This window comes from Pongo abelii, chromosome 7 (assembly GCF_028885655.2).
Source record: "Pongo abelii isolate AG06213 chromosome 7, NHGRI_mPonAbe1-v2.0_pri, whole genome shotgun sequence".
NCBI lineage: Eukaryota > Metazoa > Chordata > Mammalia > Primates > Hominidae > Pongo > Pongo abelii.
In genome coordinates, this window is record NC_071992.2 from 42,571,508 (window position 1) to 42,585,941 (window position 14,434).

The following is a 14,434-nucleotide window of genomic DNA, read 5'->3' on the forward strand; positions in this document are numbered from 1 at the left end:
AACCATGTATGGATGGCCCTAAAGCCAACAGTGGATGCCCTCCAAATGGGGACAGCTGAGGGTAGGAGTTGTGGTTTCGCTGCGGGGTGTGCTGACTCTGAGGCTCTGAGGTTAAGGGCTGCTGTAGAATGCCTTCCTTGCATAGTGACTGCCCGTGATTCCATTATTCTCAAAATCAGCCAAAAATATTATAATTTTGAAAAATAGAGAAATATTCCGGCTTCTCTGCTTACACATATCTAGTATTAATGAGTTCCCTGGAACTAATATCAGGGAAACAAATCATATCCCCTGATTATGAGATTCTTAGAGACTATTTACAGTCAGAGTAGTGGATTAATGGGATATGAGGTTGACTCAACATGGTAACGCTTTGAATTATCAACAGTAAAATCATTAGCACTAATGTTATGCACCCTGATTAACACCCCATCCAACAATAAAGACAATTTCAAGAAATACGAAAATTTTTAAAAATTGATCTCAAAGTAGACCCCTTGGCCACTGACTTGGTAACCCCAAGGAAACCTCATATTGCTAATTTTGGACGGTCTTAGTGTCAGACACTTAATTGAGCAATAATTCAAGTGGAAAATGTGCTGAGAATTCTCAAAAGAGAGCTGTGAGTAAGGATACAAGAGGGAATCCATTATTGTGTGTACGTTTTCTCATTTTTCTTTAATTAAAAAAATAAAATGAACCAGTCAAATTTGCTACATCACACATTACCTCAACTCTATGAAGTTGGAGCATCCCTACCTCTCACTGAACCTACTGACCCCCTGAAGGATGAGGGAACTTTAGCCTGGATTTCAAACAACCACTGTTAACTCAAGTTTGACACCGTACAATAGTTTCACGGTATTCCAGAAACAATGTAACCCACTATGGGTGGCTGGTGTTGGGAGGCAAGTAAAATTGGATTTTTTTTTTCCTTCGCTCATATAATTTGAAGATTATAGAATGTAGTTTTTAAAGGTCAGAATGAATTGCTAATTAAGTGAAGGCATTTGAAATTAGCAAATAAAACTGCTACTCAGAATAGTGACTAAGGAGTAATTAATCATAAGGGGAAAATGGCAGCGCAGTTCAGCCAGCAGTAAAATCATCTTTTAACTAGTTACCATAGAGCCTCCAGATGGCGTTACTAAGAAACTGTTAGATATTAATTTCATTCTTTTCTCTTTAGGCTATATCATTTAAAAAAATAGTGCTCAACATTTTTCTATGAAGACACAAATCAAGTTCGTCTGCACAGTCTCTCTTGCAGGTATTTAGAAATACGTGGACTAGCTATGATTTCCCTTTACCTTTCACTCAACATGGGAGTGAAGTAAGGATTACATTATCATAGTCTTCACTTTAAATCCAGTCTACTTTTTATATAACTCATTGATGAATCTTGGCATTTTAATTATTATAACACAGAATTACTTAATATACTCCTCAAATCAATGCTAAGACTCCCTCCTTTCCTTCTTTCAAAATGCTTTTTTTGTTTGTTTGTTTGTTTTGAGCAGTCTTGCTCTGTCACACAGGCTGGAGTACAATGGCGCAACCTCGGTTCACTGCAACCTCCGCATCCTGGATTCAAGCGATTCTCCTGCCTCTGCCTCTGGAGTAGCTGGGATTACAGGCATGCACCACCACAGCCAGTTAATTTTTATATTTTTAGTAGAGATGGGGTTTCACCATGTTGATCATGCTAGTCTTGAACTCCTGACCTCAAGAGATCTGCCAGCCTCAGCCTCCCAAAGTACTGGGATTACAGGCATGAGCCACTGCGCCCAGTCAAAAATGCCTTCTAAAACCATTTTGGTTTGGTTTCCAGGTGCTTTTTGTTTCCCTAGGTGCTATATCTGCCAGTCTTGGGTTAGATGCTCTCAACCCATGCTAGGATTCTACTTCACATCAAAATTTTTATATCTTAAATTTAAAGCCAAATTTACAAACATAAATATTACAATCAAATATTCAGTTGATTTGACATGCACATCTTAAACTAGAAAACAAATTAAGGCAGGATTTATACAGAGATCCATATTTTTAAGCACTTGATATTTATTAATTAGTGAATCCACACCAGAATCCTACGAGGTAGCCTAGCTTGTCTTTATTATAAATAAATTAGGTAGGAGCCAGAAAAAAAAAAAAAAAGGCTATCTCCACAATAATACGTTGATTGGACCCTCCTTATTCTGGTCACAAAAGAAAAACAGTTCCTCATAGAAGCTGGTCAAGTGAACAATGAATATTTTCTTTGGATGGAATATAGAGAGAGTATAGTTATTTTATTACCTGGCAGTTTAAAAAGGTAATTTTCTTAGTGGGGTTTTAATATTCTGTGTTCACACTGACCAGTCAGAAATTTCCAACTCAAAACATCAGCTTTGGAAGAGTTAGGATGCCCCCACACTCCACCCCCAGCCCCATCCAGAAGGTTCACATTTTCCTATGGGAGTTTTAGAAAAATACTAAAATTTTTCATCCTTTGGTCTGGTTGACCTAATAAACTCATGTCAATAGAAAAGTGTAAAGACTCTTTCAGTTCCAATTTATGCTTATATATGTCATCTAACAGGCAAGTGAAACACAAATCCTATTTTTCTTTGTAGTCAAGCAATTGCGGATGAGAATTTTATTACTACTTTATCAGCCAAAGGAATCACTGTAGTCCCCTCTACTTAGCAGATTACTTTATGACTATATTTATTAGTTCACTGGGCTTTGGAGACTAAATTTAACGAAGCCTCATTATTTTGGGTTTCACTACCATGGCATTTGTGGCCTCTGGCACAGGTGCTAGCCTGAAGCTTACCTCTGTACTGACGAAGAAAAACTTTTCGCAAAGTAAATTAACTGCATGACCAAGGCTATAGAAGTGTTTTATCTTCTTAAGAAGACAATTTCAACCACATAACCACTAACCTTTTAAATGCAAATAATTTTACTCTGATATAGTATAAAGAGTCCATTAAGCTTGCGTGTTTTGAATAATTTTTGAATAATTTTTCCCCCACTGCAGCAAAACTTTAAATGGGCAGTATTTGGTTAGTTTAGTTAACATTATTATAAAAACTCTGGAATAGTAAAAATACTTTAAATATTGATAATTTGAATAGCTTCACTCTTTCAAATATATGGGTTCTCTCCTAGGTCCCTTGAATTAACATTTTACAGAAAATCACTTGACTCATGTTCTCAGCTTGCCCGGAGTCTCTGCTGGGACCACGTGTCAGCAGCTCCGGGTGGACTGGACGTAAGACAGGGACACACCCAGGTCTGTGTGGGTCTCTTTCCTCTCCTTCAGAATTGATTTGGTTATTTGAAAACATTTACCTTCCATCCCACTCCCATCCACTAATAAAAAAATGGGAAGGTAAGATATAACTTAGCTGAACAAACATAACCACAGCAAACCAAACAGAAAAGACAACCACAAACAGTTAGCTTCCCAAGTAGGAATCTTTCCATTCCAGAATTCCCAAAATGTAAACAACATTAGCAGCCCCTTCCTGCTGAAAACTAATATGTCATCTCCAGGGCACACTAGAATGATAATTTCCATTATCTGCATGGGCAAAAATAAAGAATTTGAAAACAAACAAACACACAAAACCTCTGGCAGGGTATTCACTTGCATTTGACAGGTTGCCAAGGAGGAATGGTATTTAGATGAGGAATTCTGAAATAATCTGATTATTATGGCCGGAAGCTTATCTATAAAGGGTTTGGCATAGCCTCTCTGTAAAGTAAAAGAAATCTATGTTCATAGACTTTTCTATATTAGGTTATTTTAAAAAAACAAACACACACACACACACACACACACACACACACACACGCACAGCACTTTAGGGCATAAGCTCACTCACTAAACCCAAACAGAAACAGTGTTTTGTTGTTGCTGCTGTTTTTACTTGGACAATGCTTATTTTACAGCGGAATTGACAAATAAAGCCTTATTTTACACATCTGAAGAAACACCATCACAGGAGGTTTGTAGGTCGGCTGTGTGCTTTCCAAAACAGCAAAATAGATTCTTCCCATCCAACCCCCTTTCCTCTCGTAGAGTAGGGTGTGGTTGGTGGGGCTTCCTCTCTCTGCAGGCACAGAAACTGGCAGACCTGGTCCCTCCTGAGTGGGCTCTGCTCAAGGGAATGGTGCCAGATTTTGAACACAGGGTAACAGGCTCCTTCATAACAACACTGTGCATTTCTGTGTCATTTTGTTTATTGCTCACTGAGTTGTCGCCACCTCAGCTCTTGGTGGAAAACAGTGGGTATCCAGAAATTGCTGACACAAGAAGATGGATTGCCTGTGGTCGCTAGGGACACAGGGCAGCCCCAGCCAGATCCCAGCTGGTCCATGCAGGGCATTGTCAGTAGAAGCTCAACGTCCCACTTTGTAACCAGGCTGCAAGACACCAAGTCCGGTCACCATGGAAAAGAATTAAACCTAGAGAAAGAGCCTCATGATCTGCACGCAGACGCTCCCCATCAGAAAGCAACTGTTTTCCTTATCGGTCATGCTCTTTCCAAAGTGACTAAGTCTTGGCTCAGCAGTAGGACTTCGGTGAGAAACATAAGAAATAGGGGACCCCGCCTAGCCCAAGGCCACCATTTCTTCAGAATTTTCTCACTTCTTTCCAAACCATCAGTATCCCCCAATTAAAGCCCACAGTTCAGGCCAAACATCGTAAAAAAAAAAAAATACTCGTTTATTTCCATCTCATTGTGGGGTTTATAATTCTTCTTTTGGATGCTTTTGGGGAAAAAAATTCACCAAGGTCAAGGGCTATGAAGACGTTTTTGCCTAAGAAGATCATCATGCAGGCAGACTAATTCTTTTCCTAAGCTATTATTTGGCAACTTGCAAGGAGGACTTGGCTTAACCTTGAGAAACTGTTCTTTGAATGATCAGAAAAAAAGATGAGAATTCTTCCTTTATTTACTCTCTTCGTCTTCATTGTTCAGATGGTAAACCTGGCTCCTGTGCTTGGAGAACAGAGAAGGACTGGTATTTATTTATCCATTTGGTATTTTCCACTAATAGTGATCTGTTCTGGTTCTGTGCATGTCACCCTTAACTGTGTCCAACATGATGAGAAAAGAATGTATATTTCTGGATAGAGGTGGTTTACATCACACTCATTGAGGATTTAACAGAATAATTATGCTCTGAGGAAATCTAGAATAAATTGGAAATTTAAATTTTTCCACTTTCAGTTTGAATAATGCTCCAACTGTTTGCTATAGGATTATAATTTAGAACATGTGCTAAATATGTTATCAGGAAAGAATTTAAAAATCCATCCAAATATCATAACTTACCCCAAAATTAAAAAAAGGAAAAAGAAAAAAGAAACCTCATTCATTTCCAAAAATCAAGATCGGTTGTATGTGAATCTGTGAATCCTTGTAAGAAATGTTTATTGTTCAAGAAAGAAGCCTCCTCTGGTGGTTGATAAGCAATTCTCCACGGCAGAGAAATGCTGATATTTTGTTCTTATCTCTTGATTGATGCTTTCACTATTTATTCTTCAGGCTATAAGACAGAAGGAAACACAGTGTTACCTTCTTTCATAATTACAAATTCCAACACCTCTTTCTCCCCCCACCCACTGTCTCCCTTCTACTTCTCATATTACCTTAACCATCAAATTCAAATGCATCTGAATTTGTAAAGTTAATCTTTCAGGTTCTAAATAACCTGTATATATAATATCTCCATTACCAATGCCATCTCCACATATGTACAAGAAAATTTATAGCTCTACATTGTCAATCCAGACACTAAATTCATTCCAAATGTTCTTAAAATAAAAATAACGAATTGATTTTTATTTATGGCATGCTGCATACACCCATCTTTAAGTTTCAGGTATAACTACATGCAGAACCCTCTTGTTGAAAGTGGAGAGCAACATTACAGTGGCTAAATTTCAAATTAATATAAGCCTTGTTCTCCACTCATTCAAAATTTTCTCTGTTAGATGAATAGAAAAAAAAAAAAATGTTTCTGGGCCGGGTGCAGTGGCTCATGCCTGTAATCCCAGCACTTTGGGAGGTGGAGGTGGGCAGATCACGAGGTCAGGATATCAAGACTATCCTGGCCAACATGGTGAAACCCCGTCTCTACTAAAAATACAAAAATTAGCTGGGCATGGTAGTGTGCCTGTAGTCCCAGCTACTCAGGAGGCTGAGGCAGGAGAATCGCTTGAACCTGATGCAGTGAGCCGAGATCGCGCCACTGCACTCCAGCCTGGCAACAGAGCAAGACTCTGTCTCAAAAAAACAAAAACAAAAACAAAAACAAACAAACAAAAAAATTCTTTCTGGCTTTACTTGCAAAAAGTATTGATTTAATCAAATTGAGAGCTAATTTTTGAAGGATTTTTAGTTTTGTTTTTTTCTTTATGACAACAAGATACTACCTCTTACCACATGCCTACTACGTGTCATGAATTTTACATTTACTTTACATTTTAATTTAATCCACAGACCACTTTTACTATGTGTACCATTTCCACCCCTTTTAAAGGTGAGAACACTGAGGTTTCACTTGGCTAAATTAATGGCACAAGATCAAACAGCTGTTAAGGGGTGGAACTTGAACCCTGGAAAAACTCAAAAGCAGGAGGTGAGAGAGCTTGTTGACATCTTCTGCCGGGGATTTCTCGAATGCTGCTGAAGAAGTGCTCCAGCTGAAAGGAGGCTGCTGGAAAAGCATCTTCTAGTGGTGGCTGTTTCCCTTAAAGAATATTTTAGAGGGAAGGGTGGCAAAAGTGTTAGAGCAGGTTAGACTCTTTTCACAGGTTTTCCCATCTTCCATCGCTAAGGTCCAAATGTCTCACTGGCAATCTGGTAAATGAAAATTCAAAAGCTACAAAAGAAAATTCTATCACTCACCTAGAAACACAGAGCATATGTTGAAATTTCATCTTCCAAAAAAAGTGCTGTCATAGAATATTCTTAGGATCTGAATAAGAAGTTGAACATTGTTGGTATAATGTAGACTAAAAAAATTGAGACTATATGCATATTTTTAAAAATAGCTTTGAAATATTTGAAATTTTGCCTTAGCATTACCGTGGTAGCTATAGCCACTTTTTAGTAGTTGTTATAAAAATTAAAATCCTGTTTTAGAATCTCATACTCTGCTACCATCCGGTCATGACCTAAGGAAATTCAACCGTCCTTGTCATCTTCACAAATTAATGTGACATAAGGGTTGAAAGTTCTCACTGAGCAAATAAGTATAATTTCATTTTTATAAACTTCAAAGATGAACACTTTTGAGATTAAAATGAGTTTGAAGGACAGCATCTTCACGTAACAGTAAGAAGACCAAACATTCACAGCTAAACAGTCTTTAGTCATGATTACATAGTTAGAGAAAATCAGATGAAAGGGTTTTTTTCTTAAACTTATAGTAAAAGTGGTATATTAAGAACTTAAACCCATAATGAGGAAAAATATCACACTTTTCCTTTTTATAGTCATCGTAATTATTCAGATCCTTTCTGAATACATAGAAATAATGACAAATTAAAATGTCTTTCAGTTCCATATAGCTTTTGTAATTATTCATCCATTACTGTTATTTTTGCTGGAAAGGCTACTTCATATTTTAGTCAGCATCCCATTTGATACAAAAGAACACGGAAAATTTCACTGCTATTAATAAACATGCAGCCATCCAATCCAAGAAGAAAATTCTTTTTCATCTGAGAGATAAGCTGCATAATTCATGTATTTTCAGAAATTTCTTTAAATAGAAAATTGAAGAAAGGCATAGGGAAAAAAATTCATCACATAGCTTCCATTTGTGGCGAAAGGGCAGTCTTTGTTCTCGGACAGCCTTAAATATGATTCCATCTGAAGACACAATTTCAATTGTGCCATATATGTACCAATCATACTCAGATAGCTCATCTTCTTTTTGACATATATGAAACCACAAACATGATGAAAACATGGCCTCAGTTTCACATTTGCATATTTGCTACCTTTTTTTTTTTTTTTTTTGAGACTGAGTCACGCTTTGTTGCCCAGGCTGGAGTGCAGTGGCACAATCTCAGCTCACTGCAACCTCTGCCTCCCAGGTTCAAGCAATTCTCCTGCTTCAGCCTCCCAAGTAGCTGAGATTACAGCCACGTGCTACCACACCTGGCTAATTTTTGTATTTTTAGTGGATACAGGGTTTTGCCATGTTGGCCAGGCTGGTCTCAAACTCCTGACCTCAGGTGATCCACCCACCTCGGCCTCCCAAACCGCTGGGATTACAGATGTGAGCCACTGCGTCGGGCCCACATTTGCTACCTTTCTAAGACTAATGTAACTGAGTGTTAATAGGGAATTTTCATAGGGTCTCAGGAAGCAGTTAGAAAAATGTTGGGCAATTTGGAATGGGTACCTCTGCCTTCCCAAAAGAGAAGTGTCCCTGTCAGGGAATGTGGTGCGACATAGAACTTCTGTGATGTTCAGCCCCTATTGCAGGCTGGGCCACACGGGGCATGTGGCAGCCTTCTAGCACAAGCCAGATGAGAATCACATCTGTAGGAACAGGCATGTCCAAAAGCTTCCGCTTCTTCCACCGCTAGTCTTTCACCTTATTCTCATCCTGAAGGTCCAGGATAGGGGGCTTCTCTGACCTGGTTTTGAGACAGAAATCTTAAGATAGACTAGTAATGACCATTGAAAATGGTCTCACCTTGGCCGAGTGCGGTGGCTCACGCCTGTAATCCCAGCACTTTGGGAGACTGAGGCGAGAGGATCATGAAGTCAAGAGATCAAGACCATCCTGGCCAACATGGTGAAACCCTGTCTCTACTAAAAATACAAAAATTAGCTGGGCATGGTGGCATGCTCCTATAGTCCTAGCTATTTGGGAGGCTGAGGCAGGAGAATTGCTTGAACCAAGGAGGCAGAGGTTGCACTGAGCTGAGATTGTGCCACTGCACTCCAGCCTGGTGACAGAGCAAGACTCTGACTCAAAAAAAAAAAAAAAAAAAAAAAAGACCAGAGATGTATACAATCTTCTTGAGATATTAACAATATGGAGGAAGAATGAAGAAAGCACTTTGACCATGTGAGTTTGAAGGTGGCAGCTAGAGAAATATATAATGATTAATTGGTCCCACACTGAATGTAAACTGTTCAATAAGCCAGTGAAAAAACAGCAGAACATCCTTAGCCATGATGAAGCCTAATTTCTGATAGCCAGGTAGCAAGCTTACAGTGACAAGGAAAAGGCAATCATGGGCCATGGTTTACATGAAATGATATGGCCAGAGTTTGTTAGGAGAGGAGGAGTCATGTCTAAGGCATTTTTCACAAAAATGTTGCTGAACAGTCATGACTTGGAACTTGTTCAGCCTATTGCCTGAGAACTGAATGACATCCAAGGACGTAACACTTTGGCCCCGTAAATTAAAATAGTGCAGTGATAAACCAAATGAAGTTATATTTCCAAAATTGAACATCTCCTAATTTCTATTCTTGCATTTCCTAACTTGGCCAATAAATATTCAAGACAAAAGTGCAGCGTTATCCCTGGCCACTTCCTTTTTCTCCCTCAGCCCATAATCAATCAATCCCAAATCTTATTGGTCTCCTACTTCACTCTTAAATGTCCCATTTCCTCTGCATCCCCTGCCCCATGTCCTACTCCTGGTCCGTGGCATTGCACTGGTTTTCTATCTGGGATGTTTGCAGTCAGCTCTGTGGCTTCATCACACTGGTGCTGCAATGCCTCACTGGGTTCCCAGCACCTTCTGAGAAAATAAAAATGTCTTAATATGACACATAAAGGTCACTGTAATGTCACTGGCATCTTCTTCTCCATTCCTGTCTTTTAATCATTACTCCTTGCGATTACTCCACCTATCCGGATCACAGAAAATCAGGTGAGGCTCCTCTACGTGCTGGCTCTCACATGTTGCCATGGTTGGTGCAGGCTGTTCCTTCTGTTTGGAAACTCATCCCCCACCTCTCTGCTTGCCCAGCCTCTCTTATCCCCCTTGGTGGAAATCTGCTTCTTCCAGATCATGTTTCCTGAATTTACCCTGACACAACAAAATGTATTTGGAGTATTTTGAGCAACCACCTGGGAGTGGAGAACAAAACTTTAAAATGCCCAAGCTACAGCAGGAAACTGCTGTGCTTAAGACAAGGGGCACAAGGTGTCTTGCTTCTGAAAAGGGTGAATGTCAGGGGGATGAGGGGGTTTGGAGAAAAAAAAAAGAGAAGAGAAAGAGAATATGAGAGAAGGGGAAGAGGCCTAGAGAGAATGGAATCAGGAAGATGGCTTTGTGCTCTGCATGGTGCTAGCTCTGCATGACAACCAAATCTTAATACAGTCGTCTAGACAAATAAAATACTTCCAAAGTGGTAATTTTTATTGGAAGCCTATGTAGTCTGATTGATACAGGGAGTGGGAAAAAGAAGCACTCAAATGTACAGGGGGAGAAAGATGAAGAGAGATCATTAAGATGTTGGGAATCAAAAGCGGAGGCAGGACTTTGGACCCTAACAGGTTATAGACTTTGTTGAGTAGTCCTAAGCCCATTCAGGACGACTGAAAGTAGAATGGGGTTCAGCTGACACCTCTGAGATCTGATGAACATACAATTTATCCAAAACCTTCTTGAAAAAAACAAATCCCAAATGTTTTAACCCGTGGAATAAAGAAATAATTTAAGAAAACTCAGGCTAATTCAGAGAAAAGTCAGGTACTGGGAACATTCAAGAAATTGTGAACATTCAGAAGTATAGCACTTTTAAAATGAATTCAGCTCTTCTGCTTCCTAATACATATACACTAGCAAAATTGATAAGAACGATTTGTAATTGACTTACCAAAACACCTAAGAAAACAAGCCTCCTCTGCTTATATAGAATTTGCATTGTTTATATGCAAGTGAACACTCCTGATGTGCTTCAGAACAGTTTATTCCCTTAAGAAGGCAAATATTCTCTTTATAATCTTGTTTACACTATTCTTTTGCTTTGCAAAACATTTTTCATAAAATCACAAAATAATGAAATGCTAGAGCCAGAAGGGATCCCAGAGATTATCTAGGGAGGTCGAACATCATCATTTTACAAATGAGGAAACTTGCTGGAACTCCTAATACACACACATCCTCCTCATTCCTGAGATCCACAACATCACAACCTGACCTCCATTATTTGTGTGACTCCATTCCCTTCTACTTTGGGGGTTCTGGCTACAGCTGCGGCAGAGCAAGGGGTCTGCAAAGTGCTAGGCTTTGAGCATCATCAGGACCCTGTAACCAAAAAATAAAATTCTAAGAAACCCTCCCCATAACCACTAGAATGGACTTCCTGCTCAGCCAGGGCTCTTTTAAAATTTAACCTCAGAAACTGTTTCAGGCCATGATGGGAAATGGGGGTCGGACTTGCCTCATTATTCCTCTCCAGCATGAACATCAACACAGACTTTAAGTCTGATAAGAAACACTTTGCAACCTATTTTCTCTGGAGCCTACTATCTGAAGGCTTCCTCTGCAAATAAAAACTTGTGTCTCTGCAACCCTTTATCTTAACCCAGACATTCCTTTCTGTTAATCCCAGGTCTTTAGACAAACTCAACCAATTCTCAACCAAAAAATGTTTAAATTTACCTATAGCCTGGAAGCCTCTGAACCCCATCTCTAGTTGTCCCGCCTTTCTGGACCAAACCAATATACTTTTTAAATGTATTTGATTGATGTCTCTTGCCTCCCTAAAATATATAAAACCAAGCTACACCCCGACCACCTTGAGCACATGTTCTCAGGACCTCCTGAAGGCTGCAACGCGGGCCATAGTAACTCATATTTGGCTAAGAATACATCTATTTAAATATTTTACAGAGTTTAGCTCTTTTTGTCGATGACAACACATTAGCCTCCTCATCTGAAGTGAGAGAGTTCAGTACCCCTCTTCTATTCACTTACAGAACTCAAAATCTGGTTAATCCTTGTTTGTTTCCAACCCCTGGCTCCTGCATTCTCTCCCCTAATCTTTCCTGACTCCCCTCTTCCTCTCGCCCCTTTCTAGTTATAACTTTCTTTTATTGTTTCCTTTATTGTATTTTTCTTTCTCTTTTATTTTTTTGAGACAGACTCTTGCTTTGTCACCCAGGCTGGAGTGGTGCAGTGGCACCATCTCAGCTCACTGCAACCTCTGCCTCCTGGGTTCAAGCGATTCTCCTGCCTCAGCTTCCAAAGTAGCTGGGATTACAGGCACCCGCCACCATGCCTGGCTAATTTTTGTAGTTTTAGTAGAGACAGGGGTTCCCATGTTAGCCAGGCTGGTCTTGATCTCCTGACCTCATGATCCACCCACCTCGGCCTCCCAAAGTGCTGGGATTACAGGGATGAGCCACAACAACCGGGCTTTTATTGCATTTTTCTAAGTGCTTTTCTTTATTGTTTCAGTAGCCATGTCACATTGCAATATTTTGTGTACTGTCTGTGTCCTCTTCAAGGAAGCCTGGGGACTGTGTCTCTCTATTTGTGTATTTTCAATGCTTGCTACACATTAAAGCCCTGACACACATTAAAACGTAATCTTTTGTAAATAAACACATGAGGAAAATGAGAAAAGGAATCACTTGGCACCTTGGGAAGAAGCCTCACTCCCAGATCCTCACATTTCTCATTGACTGTCCTATCCCGGGCAAGTCCATTCCCATCCTGCATTTTCAAATAAGAAAAACAATTAGGTGTTGAAAGCATCTATATCTCTATTCTTATCTCCTTCTACTATTCTTGTAATGTATTCAAAGTGCTTGTGATTGAAAGTTAGATTTTAAACTTGATTTTAAACTTCCATACCAATTGTTACTAATTGGATGTTCATGTACATGGTTATTAATTTCATTTAGCCTCAGTTTATTCATCTATAAAACAAAGACATCGATAATATCTTCCTCCTAGGAATGTCATGAAGATTAAATGATACAATGTAGATGAATGTGACCAGTAACCACTAAACATTTAGAAATGCTTGTTTCCTTACTCTTAGTTACTTGAAAGAAAAATTTCTGATGTAGCTCTTGTACGATAGAGTTTGTCGGGTCTTTTTTCCAAGTTCTTGAGGTGGAGGTCTAAGCCCTTGGGATTTCCCAAATGATAGCAGTATCTTTGTAATTCATGGTGGAACTTGACAGCTTATGCTAATGAGGTGACTCATAGTGAGTCCCTAGATAGATTCAGGATGAAATCTGGCCATGCTGGAAACATAAACTGTGTGATTAGAGGGTTGAGGCCAAATAATAGTAGCCCAACCTTTAGGGAGAAGAGAGAGGCTGGACAATGAGTTCAGTCACATGACCAATTCTTCAGTCATACCTAAGTAATGAAAGCATAGTAAAACTCTGGACACCAAAGCTCAGTTGAGTGAGCACATCAGCATGATGAGGGAGTATTGTGTCTTGATAAGACAGCTGAGTGCAAAGAGGTTCCCAGAAAAACTCCAACCAGCCTGTGCACTGGGGTGGAGCCTCAGGAACTTGGCACCCTGTGCAGTGGACAAGGAGCCTGGCCCCTCCTCTTCCTGTGTGGAACCTGGGATTCAAGCTGCGGGCAGGAAACACACCAGCAGGGACTCTGGCTTGTGAAGGGTCCCTCTTTCCCTTTTTTCCCTTTTCACCCAATAAAATCCTGTCTTACTCACCTTTTAAATTGTCTGCAAGCCTAAATTTTTGTGGCCATGTGACAAGGACCCTATCTTTAGCTGAACTAAAGAAAAGTCCCACAGCCCTGATTTCACAAGAAGAGGACATACAAGCTCCGCATTTGGGACCCTCCTAGACCTTCTTATATACATCTTGTCATTTGGTTGGTCCTGATTTGTAGCCTTCATAATAAAACTGTAATTGCAAGTCTAGCTCTCTCCCGAGTTCTGACATTCCTTCTAGGTATCAAACCTGAGGGAGTAATGGGAACCCCAAATTTGTAGCCAATTGGTCAGAAGTGCAGGTGTCCTGGGACCCTCAGAGCTTGCAGCTGACATCTGAAGTGAGGGCGGTCTTGCTGAAGTCTGTGCCCTTAAGTTGTGAAGTCTGCACTAACTCTAGGTAGTTAGCGTCAGAATTGCATTGCAATATTGCAGTAGCAAACCTCTCTGATTCTGATTCTGGTTCTGGTTTTTAGTATACAGAGCCCAATCCCACTCCACACTGGCAGACACAGAGAGCACCCAAGATGCCAGGCCAGGAATTTCTCTGCAGGGGAGCATATGGCAGATGCAGTTCAATAGGTGCCCAAGAGTGAGGTTTACTATAAAATGCCCAACTTCAAATCCCAGTTCTGGCATGTAGTAGCTCTGTAGCTCTTGCCTCAGTTTCCTGAACTATAAAATGGGGATAATATAATAACACAGAGACCTCACAGGGCTGCTTTGAAGATTAAATGAATTAA

The 14,434-nt window shown here is 39.9% G+C and overlaps 1 protein-coding gene across 2 annotated transcripts in view; it reads right to left on the reverse strand.

Annotated features, from left to right (window-relative positions):
* Window positions 1–3,896: 3,896 nt before the first annotated feature.
* ZMAT4 (zinc finger matrin-type 4) overlaps window positions 3,897–14,434 on the reverse strand; it is a 372,149-nt gene continuing 361,611 nt past the window's right edge. For both annotated transcript variants that reach the window (XM_009243743.4, XM_002819032.5), the window contains one exon: window positions 3,897–5,547. In XM_009243743.4, coding sequence (XP_009242018.1) covers window positions 5,532–5,547 — 16 coding nt within the window. In that variant the 3' untranslated portion in view covers window positions 3,897–5,531. The remainder of the gene's footprint in view (window positions 5,548–14,434) is intronic.